This window comes from Athene cunicularia (assembly GCF_003259725.1).
Source record: "Athene cunicularia isolate RWA chromosome 4 unlocalized genomic scaffold, athCun1 chr4_part2, whole genome shotgun sequence".
Classification (NCBI taxonomy): Eukaryota; Metazoa; Chordata; class Aves; order Strigiformes; family Strigidae; genus Athene; species Athene cunicularia.
In genome coordinates, this window is record NW_020799099.1 from 12,532,071 (window position 1) to 12,554,402 (window position 22,332).

The 22,332-nt window shown below is 42.7% G+C and overlaps 1 protein-coding gene across 25 annotated transcripts in view; it reads left to right on the forward strand.

Moving 5' to 3' along the window:
* ADGRL3 (adhesion G protein-coupled receptor L3) overlaps window positions 1-22,332 on the forward strand; it is a 528,954-nt gene that overhangs the window by 472,072 nt on the left and 34,550 nt on the right. For 20 of the 25 annotated variants that reach the window (XM_026847580.1, XM_026847556.1, XM_026847565.1 and 17 more), the window contains 4 exons: window positions 14-105; window positions 14,066-14,092; window positions 17,400-17,568; window positions 20,300-20,425. In XM_026847580.1, coding sequence (XP_026703381.1) covers window positions 14-105; window positions 14,066-14,092; window positions 17,400-17,568; window positions 20,300-20,425 — 414 coding nt within the window. The remainder of the gene's footprint in view (window positions 1-13; window positions 106-14,065; window positions 14,093-17,399; window positions 17,569-20,299; window positions 20,426-22,332) is intronic. The other 5 variants (XM_026847568.1, XM_026847570.1, XM_026847574.1 and 2 more) reach the window with 1 other exon arrangement.

Genomic DNA, 22,332 nt, shown 5'->3' on the forward strand with positions numbered 1-22,332 from the left:
CCCCCCCCCGCAGCTTAATGTCATCTTCCTTGGGATCGCTCTCTATAAAATGTTTCATCATACTGCCATACTGAAACCCGAATCTGGATGTCTTGACAATATCAAGTAAGTGGTTGGGGTTTTTTTTCTTTCTCTCTGACTGTTTCTGTCTTTTGCTGTTTATGCCCCTGTTCCCCTCTGAGGAGCTTACAGGGGAACAAACTCTGCTGGCAGCAGTGGTAACCAGGGGCAGTATGCTGGGTTATGGCACTGCAGATTGGTTTCTAATTGGTACCAACAACTGGTTGATGATGAAGCACTGTCTTTACTGGGATTTGGCTGCTAGTGGTGGCATTTTCCATGCAATGCATGAAGGCAAAGTTCCATTTGCTGTCCTTGAAGCAGGTAACCTCCTAGTCCCTCTATGCAAAAGGAAATCATGCCTGATAATTACGGGCTAATTATTGCAGTCTCTTCAGGGAAGGTGTTGAAATTGTTGATCGTTACTATTTCTTTGTGCTCCAGGGGTGACAGCCTTACTTCTTTTCTGTTTGTTTTGGCCCTTGACAGATTTAATGACCCAAATTCTCCCCAGAATCTGATTAGTTTCAGCAAAGTTACTGGGGGTTTACTTGGAGGTGCCCACATCAGAGGATGTGCTTGCCAGCCAAGGCATGTTTTGCCCTTGGACTCTGTTAGCGTCTGAGCCTGGGCATCTTACTGCCTAGCAAGCTGTTTCATTGTATTGGTAAAATATTAGTCTCTGTCAGTGCCTGTTTATTCAAGTACCTCTGGCTTTAATTACTTGCTTCAAAAATAGAAGTGGGATTTCAGGTGCAGCACGTGATAAGATGGGGAGCCTGCTAATTAATAAAACCATCTAATGAACTTCAGGAGGAGGAAACTGTTGGGAGTCAGTGCTGTATTGCCGGCCCAGGAAAGAAAAGCATTGTGCAACACAGCTAGAAGTAGGTTCTCTCTTCTTCCATGGTGGGAGCAGGGGAAGAGGCATGAGGGGAGCTCATTAGGAGATGACTGAATTGCATAGTTACAAGACAGTTCTCAGCGAGGTTATTGTTCTTATCACTGAGCTGCTCTCACGGATGCAGCTTTAATTTAAACTACATCAGTCTCCCCTCTTAAACTTCCCAGGCAGACAAGGCTTGCAGTGCCACTGGCATGCCATGACCTGGCACGGTCCTTTGGATGAAATTTTAGTTTCTTAGGCACAGCTGATTCTTTGGGGGTTCTGAGGAAAGGGGACTGGAGCCTGTACAAGTGCAGGAGACTCCAGTGAGCTCAGGCACTCAGGGTTCTTGTTTGCCATGTCTGTCCCTGCCCGGGTTGTGGACAGGCTGCTCTGCAGTGTGCCTCTGTATCTCCTGCCATCGCTTAGCTGTAAAATTAAATTGGAGGAGCAGTCGCTCCTGGATGACCAGGACTGATCCCAGCGTAATAGTCTTTCCTTCAATCTTGGATGAGGTGTTAATGGAATGGTACATTTAATAACACTTATTAATATGACTACTCATCATGCATTAGTGCTATGGGATTGCTCACTGAGAACAGTCTTTCTAAGGTTACCCACACAAAATCTGTCTAGAAAGCTTTGTAGTATGACATTTAAATTAAAAACTGGGGAAAAAAAAAAAACAACAAAGCCCTTATAATTAAAGCAGAAATAATAATAGCCTACTGAATAATCTTGCTTGTGCTAATCTCTAGTATCTTTGTTTAAAATGCCAGGAATTTGTACAACCAGTTATGTCAATTATTATGTCATTGTAAAATATTTTATAAGATTCTTTGGCAGATGAGTGTCTATTCCTGATCTGACGACTTTAAAACGTTTTGAAAACACAAGCCATTAAAATACTTTTAAGTATGTTGCAGATACCCTTCCAAATGTGTTGCTTCATTACAATTTACTTTTTATGCTTGAAAAGATAAGAGAAACAAAATATACACTCAAGAAGACCCCAAGCTCACCCTAGGAAGTTTATCCAGAAAATTTCAGAAGAGACTTGACTGTAATTTCTGAATACCTAAGCAGGACAAATTTAAGCCTCTAAATCCAAGGCATATGTTGTCCTAATATTGGATATGCTTGAGTTAGAAGGTGCAGATTTTTAACAAAGAAGAGAATTCACCTTTGAGGGAACTTTCCTAGGGATGTGAGGGGCTTGCAATCTCTGGAAGACTTTTAGGTAAGATCATGGTCATCTTCTATGTAAAATTATAGTCATCTTCTAGGTAAGATTGTGGTCTTCTTCCAAAGTCATCGGCTCTAACTCATTTGCAAAATGTGGATGTGATACAACAGCTCTGGAATAAAAAGCACAGACCATGTTATTTCATAGGTGGCCAGGAAGATCCTTTCTGAGCTTTCCTCTGTAGGTCTATACAGTTGGTGAAAATACACCCAATCTGTTTCTCAAGACACGCACTGACTTTTCTGGCTCTCAGCATGGTCTCAGAGCCTTGCATCTTATCTTACGGGTTTATATTTAAAAAAACAAACCAAACTGAGGGCCTGCATTGGAGGGCCCCTTGCTGCCATCTGTGTATGACAGCTTTACGGCACACAGGGAGCTGAATGGGAGTTTGTTCTCCCAGTTCATTTCCTAGCACTGCTCAGTGTTAGGCTGTGGTGAAGCTCTCGCAACATAAATCCTGAGCCTGTTCAACAACAGCAAAATACTTGATTCCCTGTGGCAACATAAAAATAAAGGCCATAAAATATTTTAATAGGCTGTTAATAAGCGCCCCTGCAATCTGGTGCTTGCCTATGTCACTTTAAAGGTTAGAAATACATTATGAAGTATAGAAAATAGAGAGCCAAATAACTCCACTTAAATTAATGAACTTGATAAGGTATCAGGTGTCACCTGGGATACCTTTAATTACTGCACCAACAGAAAAGCCATTCAAAGGGCAGTGCCTGAACCAGATGCTGTGTGGCTGGAAGATTTGTAGGCACTGTGCAAAGTTGTAAAAATAAACTTCCCTAACCTTCAGGAACAGTCCCTGTATTATTATGCCAGCATGGGAGAATCTGACATTCCCGCGGTGGACCACTAGTTTCCCAGGGGTTACCCAGCAAGAGATTTGATGACAATAGAGCTGGTTTATTTTCTAACCACATTAACTTTTCCAGCATAGCCCAGCACTTTAAATAGGGAAGTAGGGTAGCTATATGTGGGTCCTTCTCCCTGTGCCAAGAGCATCCTCCCTGTATAGCAGGTTGTTACTAAGTCTGTTCAGTGGGTTCAGCCTGCTGAGACAGTGCAGTTCATGCTCTAGTCCTGCTTTTGAGGCATGTAGCCAGGAAAAGATATCAAGTCATGTACATGGGATATGTTGTTTGGAGCTATAAAAGTTTCTGTGATTGCCACTGATGCCAGGAGGGCAGACTAGCTCCCATTTCACAACACATACCATCACCAAAAGCAGCATGCTTTTACCTAGGACCTCTGAAAAAGTTCAGTTTGACTTCTTCCTTCAGTATGTTAAAACAGAAATTTTAAGGATTCACCCAGAGTGGAAGTGAATCTGAAAAAAGCTCCAATATGAAGTAACGCGGACAAGGACACCAAAACAGCTGCTTCTTGACTGCTGCATGTAGCTTCTGTCCATGCCTCCCCACATGTGGGGCAGGAGGGGATTTTCCTTCCCAGACTTTTCCAATAGCTGTTTCTGGGCACTCGAGGTCACTGTGGCCAGTGCTCTTTCATCTTTACACAGCTTGTCAGCAAATGTAGGTGAGCAGAGATGGGCAGTGAGGAGCAGTGTTTAGTCTTTGGTAGCTCTCCCCCATCACTTGTCTTGCTCATGGCCCATTTGAGAGCGTAAGTGGCACGCGAGGGGTGCACAAAATTGCTTGTGAACATGAACTGATGCACTGTCAACAAATGTAGCCAGGAACACTTTATTTCAGAGGGTTGATTTCCCCAGCCCTTATGAGTTTGCAGAGAAGACAGATCTTTCAAGCCAGGGACTATGCAAGCTTTTAGATGGCAGAAGCCTGCTGTGCTGCTCACATCTATAGCCTGCGAGTGGAGACTACAGGCGTATCAGTGCGGTATTGATGCACTCCTGCTAGCAGATGGCTCCTCACGAGGACATGTTACCAGCTGGAATACTTTAGAGCAGCTGTGAGGCTGTTTTACCGGAGGTTGCTGCCGTGTGGAGTGATTTCTGGAGTCAAGCAGCTAAAGTCTCTCCTTCGCACTTTTCCATTGTGCCGGGTAGATGTTAGATGTGCGAAATGTCTCAGACTGTCATAGACAGGAGTACGCTGAATCTTTTTTATATTTCACATTCCTGTAGGAAGCCTTCTGTAACAAAGGAAAATACATCTATATGTGAGTAGTCCAGCAAGGTTCTGCAGTTTTCCATCCATCACCTCCTTTCCGGGTGGTCAGGCATGTACTGTGGCTGCTTATGGTCCTCTCACACCAGGTTTTCATCCAACCTCTGCCAGGTGCTGCAGCATGACAAACCATCCACGTATTTCCGGATGCTTAACCCCCATTCTATATGCAAAATGGAGGATTTCAGAGGAACCCCCTCCCCAAATGCCTTTGTGTTGTGTGGCAGTACAGAGCTTGTTCTGCAGCCATTTAAATACTGCTCATTTGAGTCATTGTGGCATTAGTAAAGGGAAAAATAAAAGGGCTACACTAATGGTAATCCAGATGGCTCTTCACCATATCTACTGAAATCTGAGGTCCTGTCTTTGCTGTATGCTGTTATTGTGCACAATGCGGGGTGTGTTAGTTACTGACATGTAAAACTGGTAAAAAATTGGGTGGAGAGAGCAGTTACTTAGTTAAAAAAAGGCAAATCCTATAAGTGGATTGAAAGGATTCTTCAACGGGGCCAAGCAGCTGCCACACCTGAAGTTACACAGCGTATCTCCAAATGACTGGAGGGGAGAAGGTGAAACCTCCACACTCCTAGCAGAGACCAGAAGCCATCCTTTCTCTTCCTTACAGACATAACCTTTCCTTTGAAGTTCCCGCGGGTGCCTGTCCCCTCTCCTCCCAGCGCTGCCTGGCTTCGGTTGGGTTTGTTAGCATTTCCTCCGGCCAGACCAGACTTCCTGACATTCTTCTGTGCTGCAGTATGTGGCAACAAGATTTTATTTTATTTACTTTGGAAGGGCAACGCATCAGCCATAGCTGCCAAGTGCAGTTGTGGACCCCCTAAAAAGAAGTCAGGAGGCAAAGGGCCTTGTCAGCTCGCTTCTCTTTTTGTCACATTCTATTGCATTATCATTTTAGTGAGGGTAGAGCTTGGCTTGTGCCACAGGCCACCTGGATGCTTTTTGTAAAGCACAACTCACAGGGACCAATTCAAAGAGGAACATGGCAGGCTGTAGTCCTGGATCTGTGCAATAGAAACCCACCCAAAAGTCATCCCGGAAATTTAGTTTCCTTTCTTTCAGACAGGGAGACCCAGAGTCTTAGCTGGGAGCTCCTTTTGTTGGTAAAGAGGCATTAATTAGGGGCCTTGAGATAGTTTTAATCCTGGCATTAATCACTGTAGTTTTGTTGCAGCTTTCTTCCTCTTGTGGAAACCTGCTCTCATCCCATCTTCTGCAACAATAGAATAAGCACTATATCAAAAACCTGAAATTCCCTGGAAAAGATTTATTTATTCCAAACATGATGGAGATAATGTTTTTAGCTATTGTGCCAGGTTCACAAGAACACACCCTGAAATCCCATTAATGGGAATGATGCAGAAATGTCCTGCACTGCAGCCTTCAGAGATCAGTCCCCAAATTACCAAAACAAGCCCTCCTCAGTATGCTGGCTGCTGTGGGAGCTTCACATGGTCTGGGGCTGAAGGCACACAGCCCTGATTTAATGGATAAATTAAAAAGTATTATGTTCTCCCAAGTTTCTGACTTGAAACAAAACTCACACCATACTCCTTTATTTTTCATTTTTTTCCGTGGGAGTCTCTTGCTCACAGGTTTACAGAAATAAATCTGAGAATGTGCAACATAAAAGCCAAAAGTAGGAGCCAAATGCAAAGACTCAGCGTTGATTATTACTATATAAAAACTTGCAAAGCCCAGTCCGGGCTGTTTTAGGGAGTCCAGCCCAGGCTGGGGGAGGCAAGGGGAGAGAAGCATCAGGCACAAAACTGAGAAGGCCATTTTGAAAATATGCCTCCTTTACAAACCATTGCCATATCCTGCTCTCCCCATATGTTGTATGGGTGTAAGTGATTATCTGCTCATTTTCTTGCTTCAACATATGTATTTTATTTAAAGAGACATGACTAATCCCAGCCCCCAGATTAGCTTGTTGTTTCAGTCCTGTGGGTTTTCTTAAATCATAAAAAAATCCTCAGAGTTAGGTAGAAAATTGAAAACAAAGGTTAAATAGAACTTCCAAAAATCATCTGCGGATATGTTTAAATTAAATCCTTGATTTAACACAGCGGTATTGTGCTGGCAGGAACAGAGGTTTACCAGTCTAGTTTTATTTACTCAGCTGATTGCAATGCAGGAAAAGTAAACATCCTGGGTTAGGTGCAGTGAGGACCGAGTTAGACTTTTGAAAATGCAAGATTCCTTCTCCTTTGGTAGGAAGAGCTTATGTTACCTATGCAGAACAGTAATTTGTAGCAGGTATCCTTTTACTAAAGGAAGATTAATTTGTGCTTTATTCTAGCCATTGGAAACAAGTGAAAGTAGGAAGACATCTTTTTCTACTGAGCTTTAAACTCATTTCTTGGTTTCCAGATCTTTCTTGTTTAATTATAAGACGCTACACTTGGAAATAGTTTGTGATGCCAAAGGGTCTGGAATTGAATATTGCATTGGATTCACCTGGGGGACTCAATTTGCAGAACAACAGCAATTTAATCCTTCATTTCATCTGGGTTTGTGGTTACTTGGGAGTGCACAGCAAGGACATGGTGTAATGAAGGGGTCCAGCTCTTGGGAGTGTGCCCAGCACAGCTTCTGGGTGCAGAAGGCCCAGTCCTGTATCTTCATCATTCGCATTCCCTGACAAAGTAGGGGCTGAGGGTCTGTGGCAATGTGCACATTTCTTCTTTGGAGCAGCAAGTGGGGAGAGGAGGTTGCATGCACCTATGCAGTGTCAAGGAGGTACATGCTTTGGCGTGAGTGGTGGAAAGGACAAGGTATGAGGTGTTTGAAACACAAGCTAATGAAGGCTAACATTTACAGGAGCCCCAGTAAACCTCTGTTAAACATGACCCAAAATCCTGACTGGCCAATACCTGTAACTTACAATGTTAAATAAAATAGCAGTGCCTCACAGCCCTACTAACAATATAGAAAGACTTAACTCAGCAGGCTGTTCAAGAATAGGGAGTTGAAAATCTCTCCTTCCCAACCAGCTGTGCTATATGCAGCATTCCTGGACTCCACTGACTTTTGGGGACTGCAGGCTCAGATTACAGCAGCTCCAGGGATGCCTTTTGGAGAGGAATCATTCCTGGATTCCTGCTCCAGGAAAGGATAATCTGATTCTAGGGAACAAAAAGAGCCCCCAGGCTAGTGTTTGGGTCTGGATAAACTCGGATATGAAATGAAGTGTGTGTTTTAATGGTGCTTGGGACATGCAGGCAGCACATTCTCTGACACCAGAAAACTTGACAAGAGTGTTTTGCAAGGATGACCAAATGATCTAGGTACTTCTGAAAATGAGGAATAATAGTTTTTTCTCTCCTTTGGAAAACCTCCCCCTGTGCAAAATTTAGATGTTAGCCATGGAGTACTGAGCTGGGCATAGAAACTGCCTGCCTCACTTTCCTTGTACAGGAGCTCAGGCTACAATCTTTGCATTTTATATGGCCTCGAGATAGTACCGTGCCTTCACAAGACTGGCAGTTGACTTGGCATCTATCTGGATCCTGTGTAAGAAAGCACCATGCTTCCTAGTCCCTGAGTAACTCAGTGCTGCTCCTATATAGCTTCATCTGTATCTCTGGATGGGTAAACTTTGAACAGACAGCCTAAACCAAACCCAGAAAAATCCCTTGGAGTTGGCACAAAATGAAGTATTTACGAGCTTCCTACCAAGAAAAGATATGGCATATTTATATTTCGCCTGAGTGCAGAGTTTGTGAGCATCTAGGAGACAGAAACCCTGCTGGTGCTGAAAAAAACATCTGAGATTGCACTTCTGTCTGGGTGCCTTTTTTGCCCAATGATGTTAATCACAGCACCTGATTTTGTTTGTTGCAATCTGCTGCTGTTTGAGTTTTTCAGAGAAGAGTTTAGTTAATATCTAACTGTCTGGGCTTTGGGTTTTGCTTGTTTATCTATGGGTTTTGTGATGGGCACGTTAATGTTGAATAGTGATTGTAAAGCACTAATCTTCCCAGTGACAGGGGAATTTCAGAATTTAAAAAAAAAAAAAATAAAATCAATGAGCAGTTATCGATTTGGGAGGGTGTCCTGGAAGATATTAAATACCTAAGGTCTTTCTGTGAACCCATAAATCATGATTATTGTTTTAAAAGGCCATAGATTTTAAGTATTTTGTCAGCAAGCCCTGCCAATGCTATTTGGATAATACAAATATATCCAAAGGCTTTGCTGAACCACATCGTGTGGAAATAATATTGGATATGTGGTTACACATCATTGTGGTTTGAATAATCATGCCATGCCTTTGCGAAGTTAGGAGAAAGGAAATAAACAGTGTAAGTAATTCTGAGGGTAATTTATTACTTACAGAAAATGAGATGAGTTTAACAAAATTGCTCTTTCCAATTGCAGTAATTAAGAACAAGTCTCAGAAAGCAGGCCATGACTTCCCCAGATGAGTTGAGGGGGAAAGGGATGATGCTTTGCCTTTGGCAGAAATAATCAGGCATAGGTTGCCCCAGATCCTGTGCTTGGACATCACGTAGGGCCAAGGAAGGTTTGACCTCATCTGTCTGAAAAAAAATTTTCAGAGCTACCGCTGGAAGGCAGAAGTGGCTTTCAATCTATATAAAATTTCCCTTATGCCAGGAGGTAGGACCCCAAACTTTGCAGATCTCCAAGACATGTAAAGCCGGGGGTTTCTTCTGCAAATGAAGTAGTGACAGGTCAGGTGACCTCCAAGATGGTTACAGATGTCTTTAGGGGACTGGCCACCTCCTGTGAAAGATGGTGCAGGAGGCAGAAGATAAGACTTGGAAATGATGGCTTGGAAAGCCATGTGATGAATACCAGCAGCCTAAGAAGGCGATTAGGAAGACATTTGGCTTCATGCCATCAAGGTGGTAACTTTGTCATGAAACGTGAAGGCAAAATCCTTTAAGCACTCTTTTATTGCTTGCAATTGATTTTTCTCACCGTGAAGATGCTCCTTCAGTAATTAGCAATGAACCCATTTGCTTTATGAGGGGAGTGCTGGACTTTCCAACCCCTTCCTGTAGATTTTCAGCAGTTCAATAAATCAATCTTTTCTAATCCTTGAAATTTAAAAAAAAAAAAAAAAAAAAGGGGGAAAAGTAAACAGAACATGCCTACTGCCTCATATTGGCAGGCAGTGGGGAGACACCATAGCACACTTTAGTTTGTGTCTCTCATGCTTGCCTGCAGGAAATGTCTCTCTGCTTTATTCACACAATATTAAAATTAATTCCATGGGTCTTTCCAAATGCTTTCGAGGGGGCACATCATCCATCTATTTTTATTTGGGTTTCATCACCCGTAACAGCTACTAAAAGTTCTGTGTACTCTGGCATTTTTGATTGCTAGCCAAACTGTTATTTTGGGGCCTGAGAACTGAGTCCATGTGCTTACTGAGCCTTTTCCTGCCATTGGAGAGATGGGAAGATACTTTGAATTGTCAAAAGAGTGATAAATTTGAGTTAGGTAATGTTAAACTGTAAAGGGTTGAATAAAATGATAATACCTGAGGTTGATTAGTTATGAAGGGGTTTATTTAAGGCCCAGTTTTACTCTAGAAGTGTATCAAAACCCACACTTCGTTAAATATAAAGAAAAAAAAAAAGGTAAGTAAACTCTCTTCAAAATGTACGAAGACCAAACATTATTCATTTTAAATGAGAGCTGAATAGCTGCTTTTTGATAACAGGCTTTCACTGTTCAGCAGGATTTTAGGACCAGTCTGTGTGTGAAGGTAAATTCTTGCCTTACTTTTCCTGCTGAAAAAAAAATGAAGGCTTTAGCAATCCAGGATATTGCTAATCTGCATACATGGAAGTGGTTTGCACCATACAATATAAATTGCAGATTGTCTGTGCCTCTGTATTGGGCTGTCAGTGTATATTTTTGTAGTTCAGTTGCTTTGTGTCAAAAAGGTGCATGTTAAAATGATAGGCAGTGCAAAACGGGTTTCCTAGTTTAGGATGCATTGGTTTTGACATTCCTTAAGCATCTAAACAGGGATATAAGTAGCTAATTTTAGTAACTTTTTAAAGAAGTATTGGTCTCAAAATATCACAGGCATATAGAATATGAACAATCTTTTCTCATCATTGAAGGATAAAATATTCTGGGAAATTGAAAGACATCTAACTTAAATAAGATTTTGAAAGAGTTTTACATGATGTGTAATTAACCTTAAGAAGTCTTTGCCCCAAGGTAAAGTCAGGGCTTTTTTAAGATTAGAAAATGAATTAGGTATTTATATGGATCGGTAGACCATCCACTATCCATCATCTGGGCTGTGAGGAAACACAAGGGAGGTGAGGTAAGTTTTTGCAGGTTAAAGGAATAATGCAACCACTAAAGATCAGCTTTTTAACTTCAGGTATTTGAAAGTGAAGCCCCCACCTAAGCCATCATTCAGGTTTCCTTTGCAGTCAGTAGAGAGGTATTTCTTCAGGGAATGGCAAAGCATCACCTACCTGAATACCTGTTCTTGTAGGGAATAAATTGCTCTTTGGGGGTACCAGTCTCCCATTAACTGTGGAGGGATCAAAGTCATGTAGTTTAAATTCAATGGGATGTATCCCTTACTGTGAGGAACTGGAAGAATTTATCTAAATCTGGAGAAAGAACTTTAGATCTAGCATCTCAAGCTGTGCTAGGCTAGGTTTTCCAATGATTTCTGCTTTGACTGTTATTTGCTTGTGCTGTTAGTGAATATAATCTCAGTTTTCCAGTTAGCAGCTCCATTTTGCCATGAGCTAAGGCTCTTCCAACCTTTTCTCTTGTCTAAGTGTGTTTTTTATGTATTGCAGATAATGACACAGTATTACTGCAGCACTGATAGGTTTCCTGGACTTTACCAGGGGCAAAAAAACCCCATTCTGGAGTAATTTTTATCAGACATGAATAGTTGCTTACACTAGAGTTAAGCTTCTTAAAACACTTGAGTTGGTAAAATGAAAAGGAATGATCAGTATTTCATGAGGGTTATAAGAGACTTAAGTCCTGCAGGTCCTATTTGTAGATTTGAAGTGTTTGAGAGTTAGGGATTTTTGAAAATCTCATTTCTTTAGGCACATGCTTGCTTTGGGCAGTGGGTCCTAGGCGCATCCAGATTAGAAATGGGGTACAAACTTCTCAGGTCTTTTGACAGTTTTCTCCTGAGATGCTTTGAATCATTACCCTCAAGATAAAAGGCAGTCCAAGTTTACATATTTTGCGTTTTGTCTGTACAAAGATGAAATGGAGCCTTCAGCTGCCTTGAAGAAAAGTTATTACAGATCACTGAAAAACTTTGCAAGGGTCTGGATGGCAGCAACAGAGTAAAAAATTTCCCTGATTCTCTCTTTTTATAAGCTATCACCAGCAACATTTCAACAGTAAAATCTTTGCTATAAAACCTGAGTGCTTGTGAACACAGTAATAGAAATTCATGCCCCGCTCCTGCCCACATTGCTGGGCTGGGAGCTCCAGACTGTCTCACATCTTCTTTTAATTTAATTGCATCGTGGGGGAGCTGCAGATCCTGTGGTGCTACACATACCATGAGCACAACAGGAACCTGCCCCTGTGATCATGCAGGCTGAGTAGATGAGAGGGCAAAGAAAAACAGGGGGATTTGACCAACACCATACTACACAGCTGGATTGGGGTGGAGCTAAGGGGGTTTCTTTTAATACCAATGGCTTTTCTGTGTTCCTAGCACCTCCCCAGATGCATTGCAGATGCTGAGGTCACAACTGTCTCAGCCTATATGTTGTTAAGCCAAAGGAACTGAACTTCCTTGTTGTGTCTTGGAAGCAGGGACTGAGCTCCCTGCATCAAGCCACCTCCTCTACTCTTGCTTCTTCCTTCCTTCCTGATCCTGATATGCTTTGTGCTTTCCCCATATGTTGTTAGATACTACCTTTGAGTGCCCTAGGCATTCAGATCTCCTCAGATGTAGTTCAGATGTCCTCATGCAGCTGACAGATGTGGCACAAGATCTAAGGTGAGCAGCTGTCAGATGACATGGGGGGATCCCTGCAGGGGTGGCAGTCAGGGAAGCTGAAGGGACTGGTTGAGTGCTGGAGTGGCACTGCAGGGAGCTGTCAATGGCTAGGTGAGAATGGCAATGGCAGCAGGGAGGGCTACAGCCCAGGGATGCTGTAGATGCTGAAGCTGAGATAGCACTGCTTACCTCTTACTGACCTGGGGGCAGCTACCTTGTCCCCCATGGTGTGTTCTCTACTTATATCTTGCTGCTCAGAGTAGGGTTAGTTCAAGTGTTAAGAGCGTGGCCAGATCCACCTCATTTGATGACCCCTCCCTTTCCCAAAGACCCCAGGTGACCATGCCAGGGCAAAGCTGGGACTGTTAGCGTCACTGCCTCTTCTGTTTCAGCCAAGGACAAGGTGGGGAGAAAATGGGAATGTTTTTCACATTATACTGTGTGAAACCGCCTTCCTCCCATGAGGACTAAATCCTGCTCCTGTTAATGCCCTTCTGTGGCTTCAAGTGGATGTGAATGATGCAGAAGTTGTCCTTACATGGCTTTAGCCATTTTGAGGAGAAAACACAAAGCCTCACCTTGAACATATTTAGTGTCCCTCTCAGTCAGAAGTAACTGCTGAAAATCACTGAGCTTCTCAGCTTTAATACAGCTTCTTTCTAACTCAAGCTGAAGCAGGTCACCTGCAAGTGGAGTGGTTTGTTTAGCAGAGGGTATAGCTTGATGGGTTTTCAGTATCGACCGAAAGAGATCTTAGCAGGATGGACTGGCACTGGCTACATTTGCAGGGGCAATGAGATGAACATAGTGAGCCAGCCTCCGTCTCTGGCACCTGTGGTGGCCGCTGCAAGGGATCGCAGGTTCAAAAGCTCCACACTAGGGGGGAAAAGAGGCCTGAGAACTGGCCTGCCTTCCCTGTGCGTTGCACATAACCCGTCACGCAGAGTTAAGCGCACAGCCTGTTCCAGGAGGTCAGGGGGCTCCCCTAGAAAAACAGCTGCCACTAATCTTGTGTCCCACAGTGGCAGAAGCTCATTTAGAGTGGTCCATCTTGGCATCTTCTTCACTGCAGCAGGCTGCTTTGCACTCTTGCTCGACAGAATCCTTTCTTTGTTCTTCCCCATGAAATAGAAGTAAATAGGTCAATACTTCCTGTCACCCCAGGCTTTAGAAGATCCTAATGCTGTTATCTCAAAAATAAAGATAACACTGCAGTCTGGCTCATAAGTTGGCAACTTGGGAGTTACACTGAGAAAAAGTAAATGCCAATAAAGAGGCTTCTGTAATACACTACAGCACCACAGACAGAGGGTGCTGAAGGCACAGAAAAGTTTTGCCACCTGAACACATGCAAGCTTTCTGTGGTGGCTACACTGGAGTTTCAAAACTTGTCTTCTTCAGAAATACCCATGATTTTAAAAAGAGATTTCAAAGTCAATTGTCAGTTGCGTTATCAGAGCCAGGAGGGGTAGCTGTTGCTCACAGCTTATGGTGCTCACTTCTGTGCATGAAGCCAGCGTCCTCGGTTGTATTTCATTCCCTGGGACAGCGAGCCAGGCTGGCTGGTGTGTACCAGGAGCACCTGATGCCAGTCCACCTTTGATTTTGGTGATGGCTGGTGGGAGAAGGGAGGGGGACAAGCAGTGAGGTGTATTCTCTATGTCATTGTATTTCTAATGTTGGTGTTCTTGTCTTTATGTCTACGCATTCTTTAGCTATGAGGATAACAGACCCTTCATCAAGTAAGAATGACCTGAATGGCTGATAAATTTCATTTATCAGTGTGGTCTCATGAACCAGCTGTCAGATCAATATTGAAAAATCATTAAAGCTTCTGTCATTCGCATTTGAGGCAGAAGAGCAAACTGCAGGAAAACAGTCAGGCATACAGCTAACATGCAGAGTAAATGTGCTGCATATGTATTGCCAACAAATTGTCACCATATTGGCTTTATATTCTTTGATTGGACATTACTTGAATTCAAGGTGAATGTTCCGAATTTACTCCTGTGTAGTACAGACTTGTTATACCAATAGCAACCTTCTGATCCACTGTGCTCTGTCACTGAGAGTGCTTTATGGTAATAGAAATATAGAAGTAAATTCTCAGAAAGGTGCATGGGTGGTAATCCCTATGATTTCTGTTGTAGTTAATGGGAGCAGTACAAGCAAATCTGTGTTTGGTGTATGGGAGACTGTCTCCTTACTCACTGGAGTACCTAATTGTCCCTAATTATAAATCTCTGATTTTCAATTACATCAAAACATGGATGGTTTTGTTTGTTTATTGATATAAAATTGCACTATGGAAAAGAAAAACCATGAAAAAGCAACAGCAAGTCTGTACAAAGAGCAAAACAAAACCCACAAGCCGCACCAAAAAAACCTGGGAAGAAAGCCAAAAATGCCTAGAAATTACATGCCTTTGGGCATCCATGCTTTTTCTCCTGCAACCAAAAAGTAATGCACAGTAGCACAAAATCGAAACAAATCAACTTTGCAGTAGACTTTCAGTTTGTTCTTCTGGTGAAGAGTCCTTTGTGTTCATTCTTGCAGCATCATTCCCATGTTCTCTTTCATCGCTTGTTCTTTTTTTCATTGTGGATACGGGATGGAGCTATTCAAAGTAATCTCCACACCCTCTTTATCTCCAGGTCTTGTTTTCTGAAGCACAACACTGTAACACGTACAGTTTGCACTGTTGAGGGTCTTCTAACCCACAGATTCCTTTCCATCACTGAAGGTAGCATTTTTCCACTAAATAACTGTTTCGCTCCTGCAAACCTCTGCAGCCAAAGGCTCTTTAAATGGGTTCAAGAACTGGCTGTGCTTCAGAGCAGAATAGTTTTCTGATATCCTGGAAATCATTTTTAAAAGGCTCTGTAAATGCAGGAAGCTTTTAATCGTGGAAGAGAAGAGACGGAGAAGGGAAAAAAAAAAAAAAAAAGTGTTTTCCACTTCATTTGTTCTTCTTTTTTTAAGGAAAAAAAATTATTTGTATTTTTTAAATTGGCAAGCAATTAAGATGATAATGTGCTCTCACTGATGGTGGAATCTCAGGGAGAAAAATATACCAAGCAGCTAAAGCTGTAAACTCGATATCTAGTGGCTACCTTTTTGAAGGATTTCAAGAGTGCATTTTCAATTTGCATTGTGCTAAATATTTATTAGCAGGATTGACTGGAAATGCTTCAAAGCAGCTGTTCTGGTCTGCTAGATACATAATAGTGATTTTTAAAGAACTGCCTTAATAAGCGGTTACCTTAGGGAGCTCTTCTGGTTGTGTGGTTGAATAATACATATTTTATAAACTTCAGTGGAAGACTTAATGCTGTATTTTCATTCTAATACCTAAAGAAAAAAACAACGGAAAACATGAATACAACATCGATGTGCTTCTGTTTCTGACAAGCCCTGCTAAAGGGAAAAGGATTCGGGGCTGCAACTGCCATGGAGTCTCCATAGTGGAGGTTGGCTGCCTGACCTCTGCAGGACTTACTTTTCCCCTAAGCTACTGCTGCTTCATCTTTCTCCCCCTTGCCCCATGCTCTGCTTAGCAGGTGGAAGCCCAAATACACCCAAACCTTGGCCAAGTTTCCACAATGCTGAAGTACCTTAGAAGTGTAGGCAGGCTGTTGTCCCTGTGAGGCCATCTGCAGCACCCCAGGCTGCTTTGGGCCAGACAAGGAAGCAGAGGTGCTGACTGGCTTCAGGCTTGCCTGCTTTGGGGAACCAAAGGGTTAAACAGCGAGGAAGGGGTGCAAAGATTGGGTATCATTGCATTCATTTTCATGATGTTACACCTAATGGTACCAGGAGAAGAAAGAAGAAAATCAAGGCCTTGAGGGAAAGGGTAAAGGGGTGTTTATGGTGCTGTTGGCTATGCACTTCCCGCTGTGCTTCCCAGCTAGAAGTTGACTCCCTCCCCTGTGCAGCAATTCCTTTAAAGCTATAGGTAATTTAACATGCAGAAACTAGGGAGGTGGCTGGGAGCAAGACCCAGTTCCTACCCAGCTTGTCGCTTGTCACACTTCAGCTCGTGTCCTAGTATTGGAAGGTCAGTCTCTGAGAAGTTAATTTAGCAGATGACTAAATGTTATTTATCAGGGTAACATGGCCATCCCAGCAGAGCTTCCAGCTTTCCTGAAAGTGCACTGGAGAAAATAACATGCAGAACCATCCCATGTTCCCAGATCTGTCTGTCCAAGCAGTAGGGAGAAAGCAAGCAGAAACTGCAGGTTACCCACATTTGCTTGAACAACATCTGGGGCCAGCAATGGCTGCATCCCTAGTCCCGCTTCCCTCCCAGGGTGAAGCAATCAATAATCTCAGTTTTGCAGCCAATGTAAAGAATGATTGCCCCTCCTTTTCTCTGAGCAGGAGGGTGGCAGCAGCTACTGTTTTAACAAATGCGGTGTGTGAGCGCCTATACATGTATATATATTTCCCTTCATCGCAAGGTGGAAGAAGTGTGAAGCAGCATTGCAGAGAGCCTCCTTGTGTGGAGCCGATCTGGCAAGTGGTGAGGGCTTGCCCACCTGCTTGTAGTTGTTTATCTAGCTTACAGGCATATGGGAGACCAGCTACAATGCAGCAGTACATTTGTTTTGGTGTTAAGCATAAAGAAGCTTATCCAGCTGGCACTCCTGCCGCAGAGAAACCAGCGGACACTAAAAAAGTGACATTTAGAGTTGTTGTTTTGGTTGGTTTATTTTCTTCTCCTGCCATTTGCAGAAATAGCATCTACATGTCATTTGCATACACACTGCTTTTACATTTGAAAAAAAAGGAAAAGAAACATTGTGGTTACAAATATACTTTGGTTACGATAAATTTCTACACTGATAACATTTCCATTTCCGTATGTTTTCTCAAGCTTGAAGATTTGTAAACTGCATCCAGCTTGAAGACAAAACTCCCTGTGACTCATTTTGATGCGCTGTTTTCTTTTTGCTAAAATCATGGGCAAAGTCTTCCTGCTTGTAGATGTGTGCCTTTTGTAGATGAAAAACCTTTTTTTTTTTTTTTTTTTTTTGTTTCTCTTAACAGGTCCTGGGTTATAGGTGCAATAGCCCTACTCTGCCTATTAGGACTGACCTGGGCATTTGGACTCATGTATATTAATGAAAGCACAGTCATAATGGCGTATCTCTTCACCATATTCAATTCTCTGCAGGGAATGTTTATATTCATTTTCCACTGTGTCCTCCAGAAGAAGGTAAGACAGATGGTTCCCAGCGGCAAAAGAGGTAGTAATGGGGTGTTTTGTTGCCTAACAACCACAGCATAACATCATCAGTGTGCCCTGAATTCATCTCACACAGATTTATCTCTGTGCACCTAATAAGGGTGGTATTTAGACTGGAAACCAGCAAGATGCAGGGGAATGAGCTGATAACGAAGATATGTGGCAGTGGCCTATCAGCAGCGGGGGGGTGACAATGAGCAAGTCAGAGACAAGGAAAAAGGCAGCTGACAGTTTCAGGGCTTTACGGTAGTGAACCTGTAAAAGGACTTTGCCTGCTATCATCCAGATTCTCCTTCCCCAGTGTGACAGGAGCAACTCCACAAGCATCCAGAGGGTCCTTGTGTGGCTCAGTGCTCACAGCAAAGTGGAGCTTTACATCCTCAGCAGTCCCTGCAGGAAATCACCCATATAGCAGCATATATAGGTTGATGTTATGTAGCAAGGGCTACATCCCCTGATTTTTTAAGAACTGAAGGACCTATACTCTGCAACAGTTTGTTAGCCTTTGTATTGCACAGTCCTAATGTGGACTTGAGGTATGCCCCAGTTAACATTTTCAAAATAACAGTGGAGTAACTTAGGTAAACTCTAGGGAAAAAAAAAAAAAAAAATCTCGTGTGTATATGTAGATCAAACTTACAGCCTCTGACAATCAGTAGTAAATACTTTTAAAAACCATTTTATTCTCCACTGAAATTCAGTAGTACAGAGCTCTCCAATTCTGTGCATGTCTGCTGGTAATTTTTTATGTACATCTTGGTTTCAAAGGGCAGTTTCTTTATCCAGTATAAACATAGGGAAGATTTATACATGGATACATCTGCATCCCAGTTTCTCAGTATAACCAGTGGCTTTTAGTGAAATGGCTTACTGGGTAAAGTCAGGGCCATGTTGAGGTCTGTTCTCCATCCAAGAGCCATGAGCTTGCTCCTGTGTTACCCATATTTTCCTGTACAGGAAAGGGAAATCTGACCTATGAGAGCAAGCAAAATTCATTGTAGCAAGTGAGTTCTGCAAGTGATGCCTCTGAAGGATCTTCAGATCTGTGCAAAATGTCATTCTTGAAACCAGACGAAGACTTCTGGGGTTCAGAGTTTTTTGTTCTTGTCATTTCATCTCAAATTTGTGCATCTTAAAAAGCTTAAAAGCTTTGTTGAGATGCAACTGCTTGCTAATGATCCCAAAACTTTCAGCTAGAAAATTTCCAGGCAAGATGATAAGAATGTAGGAAGCATCACTATCGCTAATTAAACCTGCAGGTGCCTCTTTGACAAGGAGTTTGAGTTTCTTCACCAGTCTCACTGGTCCATTGTGTTTCCCCCAGTGCACCTTGCAAAGGGTCAGTCCCTAGCCCAGCATCCCAGAGTGGCACCACAGTCTTCTTGGCTACTTGGGTGCTCGGCATGGAAGAACCATTCTCTTCTGTTTCAAGCCAGACTACACCCTTAAACTATCACTGGTGACTGTGGGATCACTCCTGATTTACAGCAGCATAGTGGGAAGGAGAATGCAGCTAGTACCTTGCTGTAGGGTGGATGCATCTCTCTGACCCAAGAGCTGAGGGAGGAATTAAATGAGAGAAGTTAAAAAAAAAATCCTATCTATCATGGGCTAGAAAATCAGCAAAACGATGCAGAGAGGCAAGCAGTGGGTGGCTAATTAAAGCAATTGAATTATTTTCTCTCAGCAAAGGATTGATTAGGCACTCGGGCATATTGGGCACTCATGGTATTGTGTTTGTCTCAAGCACTTAAGGAATAACCTAATGAAAAAGTTGTAATTTGCTATTTAAACAGTTGTTTCACAGAGTTTTGAAATGCTCGTAGATAGTCTGGCAATATTTCACAGCTAACTGCATGCTCCAAGGAATCTCAACTGGTGTTTTGGACATGTATGGGGTTTGGGGGGCTTTTGTTTGTCAGTGAGCAAGATGACCTGCTTTTGGCTTTCCAGTACAGTCTGCTCATTTTCAGACTTGTCCCATCTAGTTTCTGTCTATAAAAAGTCACACCTGAAGCTCAGTCAAAGCTCAGATCCTGCCCTGGCACAAGTCAGTGTAATTCCCCCGAAGCAAAGGAGGTGGCATGGCTTTATTCCAGGCAAGAAGTTGTCTCAGTTTGATTGTGATGCCCATTTAAAACATGACTGGCTTGCACAGTGCTGTGGGAAAGCAGGCTCTGGCCACCCCTGTGCACTGGGAATATAATCCCTAGGGCTGTTGGCTTCCCTTACTTTCAATTTGACTGCAAGAAATAATTTTTAAAAAATAATAAAAATCTATAGCTCTTATGTGTTTCTTCTGGAATTTTTCATCTTAGTTCCTTGCCAGAAGCAATAAATTCTAGTACCTTGATAAGCCAGTATGCTAGTTTATATAAAATCTATGAGGATATTAATTTTCAGTCATAAATAGTGTATCTGTAGTTTCTCCGTGCTCCTTTGATGTGCCTCAGAGGAAGCTACAACTGACTGGTGTCAACGAGCAGCTTTGCTGCATAAAAGCAGTCCCTTACGCCATTGTAAACAGTGAGCTCACATATCGAGAGCTGCAAGGTGTAATAGGCTTCTTCCTGGCGTACTGCAACGTCTGTTGTTTTAATGAACCACTGAGGAAAAATCAAGGACTGTGTTGAAAATCAGAAGGTGGTAGTGGGTTGGAGGAGGAGCTGCTGCTAACCACTTCTGCTCTTTCCTTGGCTAGGTACGCAAAGAGTATGGAAAATGCTTGCGCACACATTGCTGTAGTGGGAAAAGTACAGAGAGCTCTATCGGCTCAGGAAAAACCTCGGGGTCACGGACACCTGGAAGATATTCCACAGGCTCACAGGTAACCTGTGCTTCTTGTTCATGTTGTAATGCTTTGCACCTCCGTGCCAATACCCTTTGCGGCTGTGCTGGGAGGGAGGCTCCTCTCAGCAGCAAAGGAGCTGCTCTAGGGCTCTCCCCAGTGCACCCACAGAGATTTCCCTCTCTCCCAGAATTCAACACAGTGGCTTCCCTTGGGATATGATGGCAGTTAGTGCCTCTCCAAGACACTTCAGATAATTGTGATGAGAATAAAAAGTCCAAATTTGTCTTCTAGAGGCAGGTGGGTGGTCATCACTTGAGCTATCCTGCTTGCTCTCCATGGGAATCAGGAGCCGGGAGTATTTTGTTAGCTATGCTACACTGCAGTACATTCTTTAATCACAAGCTAAAGGTTGTTGTCACAGCTATTGCCATGTACAGGAATGATGCTATAACCAAGTGTTTTTCTTGCTAAAAAAAGACTATGAGGGTCTTGCAATAGCCTTTACAGTGGAAGAGCTTACTTTCAGTATTTTGATCAATTCCTCGCCTCACTCAGTTTATAGATCTCTTAGGAGAATCCATTGGGGTCAGATTATCTCACTTAGTTACTGGATTTTTTATGTTTTGGTCACCTGAAAATGCAAGTTTTGTGTGATTTGTGCACTTAGTAATTTTGAAGCTAACTTATAAGTACAGATGCAGATTTATGGACAAACAGTTCGTATAAGATGGAGAAGCTTACTTCTTAATCAATAGAAACCAAACAAATTTATTCAGTATTACTAATGGAAGTAATTATACATGACAGTTCCACTATTAAATTATGAAAGACACGCAGCGAGTACCAGTTTATAACCACCCAGGAAAACCTAATTTGCGATTTATGTCTTGGAGCAAATTATCATTTATTTTCAGCTCTTTTCAAGATGTCATCCTAGAGCTCCACTTTGACATTTATGTAGGTCTGGATGTTATGCAGGACAAATAACAGCAATAGAATATGGAGCCTCTCTCCAGTAGGCCATCAAATCCCACAGTAATCAATAATGTCCAAAACTCACTATATCCAGCTACATTTAGGTGGCTGATTTGAAAGCCTTTGGTTTTACATAATTTTAACTACTGGGCAGGTGCCCTCCTCTCTGAGAAGAGTTGACTTTAATGGGCCCTTTTGGCAGTCTCAGCACAAGAAAACACGCCATTTTGAGGGTGAATTGAGTCTCCTGGCAGCAGTCCCCTCATGGCGGGCAAGGTTTGAGGTACCAAGGAAGATTGTTTTGCCTGCAGAAACTTGTCCTTGGAAAGATGGAAGCACCTGAGATCCATTGTAGGCAGGTGAAACCTCACACAGGTGATGGAGAGTGGGTGGAGATCAGTCTGAGTTGCTGAAAGCATCTGATTCCAATCTTTTGAATAGAGAAGTCCATGAGGAGGAAAACTCGTAAGATCCTTTTGTGCTCTGAAAAGCACTTATGAAACAGAATAATTAATCCACAATGGATCATGTCAGAGAAATACAATAGATTAAATGTCCAGGTGAAAAATAATTGCTGTAAAAGTGCATGGGCCTCATGTCACATTGTGCTTCCATTTATAGAGGACTAATGCATGATTAGAAGATGCTGTTACTACATAGTTAATGAGTAGACTAGGAGGCACTTTTCAGCTGTGACTGCATGAGTAAGCCCTGGAAGATCTCGCATGACTAAGATCCCACTGCGGGAAGCACTGCATTTTTAGCAATTAAGAAAGACATGGTGTATCACGGTGGGAACCAGACTTGCCAATCTCCCAGACCGTCTAGCATTACTTTCATGCACCCCTGGGACATGTCCATCATACTCTGAGAGGTGAGGTGAGGGAGAGTTTCCCCTGGACATCTGGGTTCCCCAGTCATCTTCACAAGAAGATTGTGATGGAACCACTCACAAGATACATATTGAC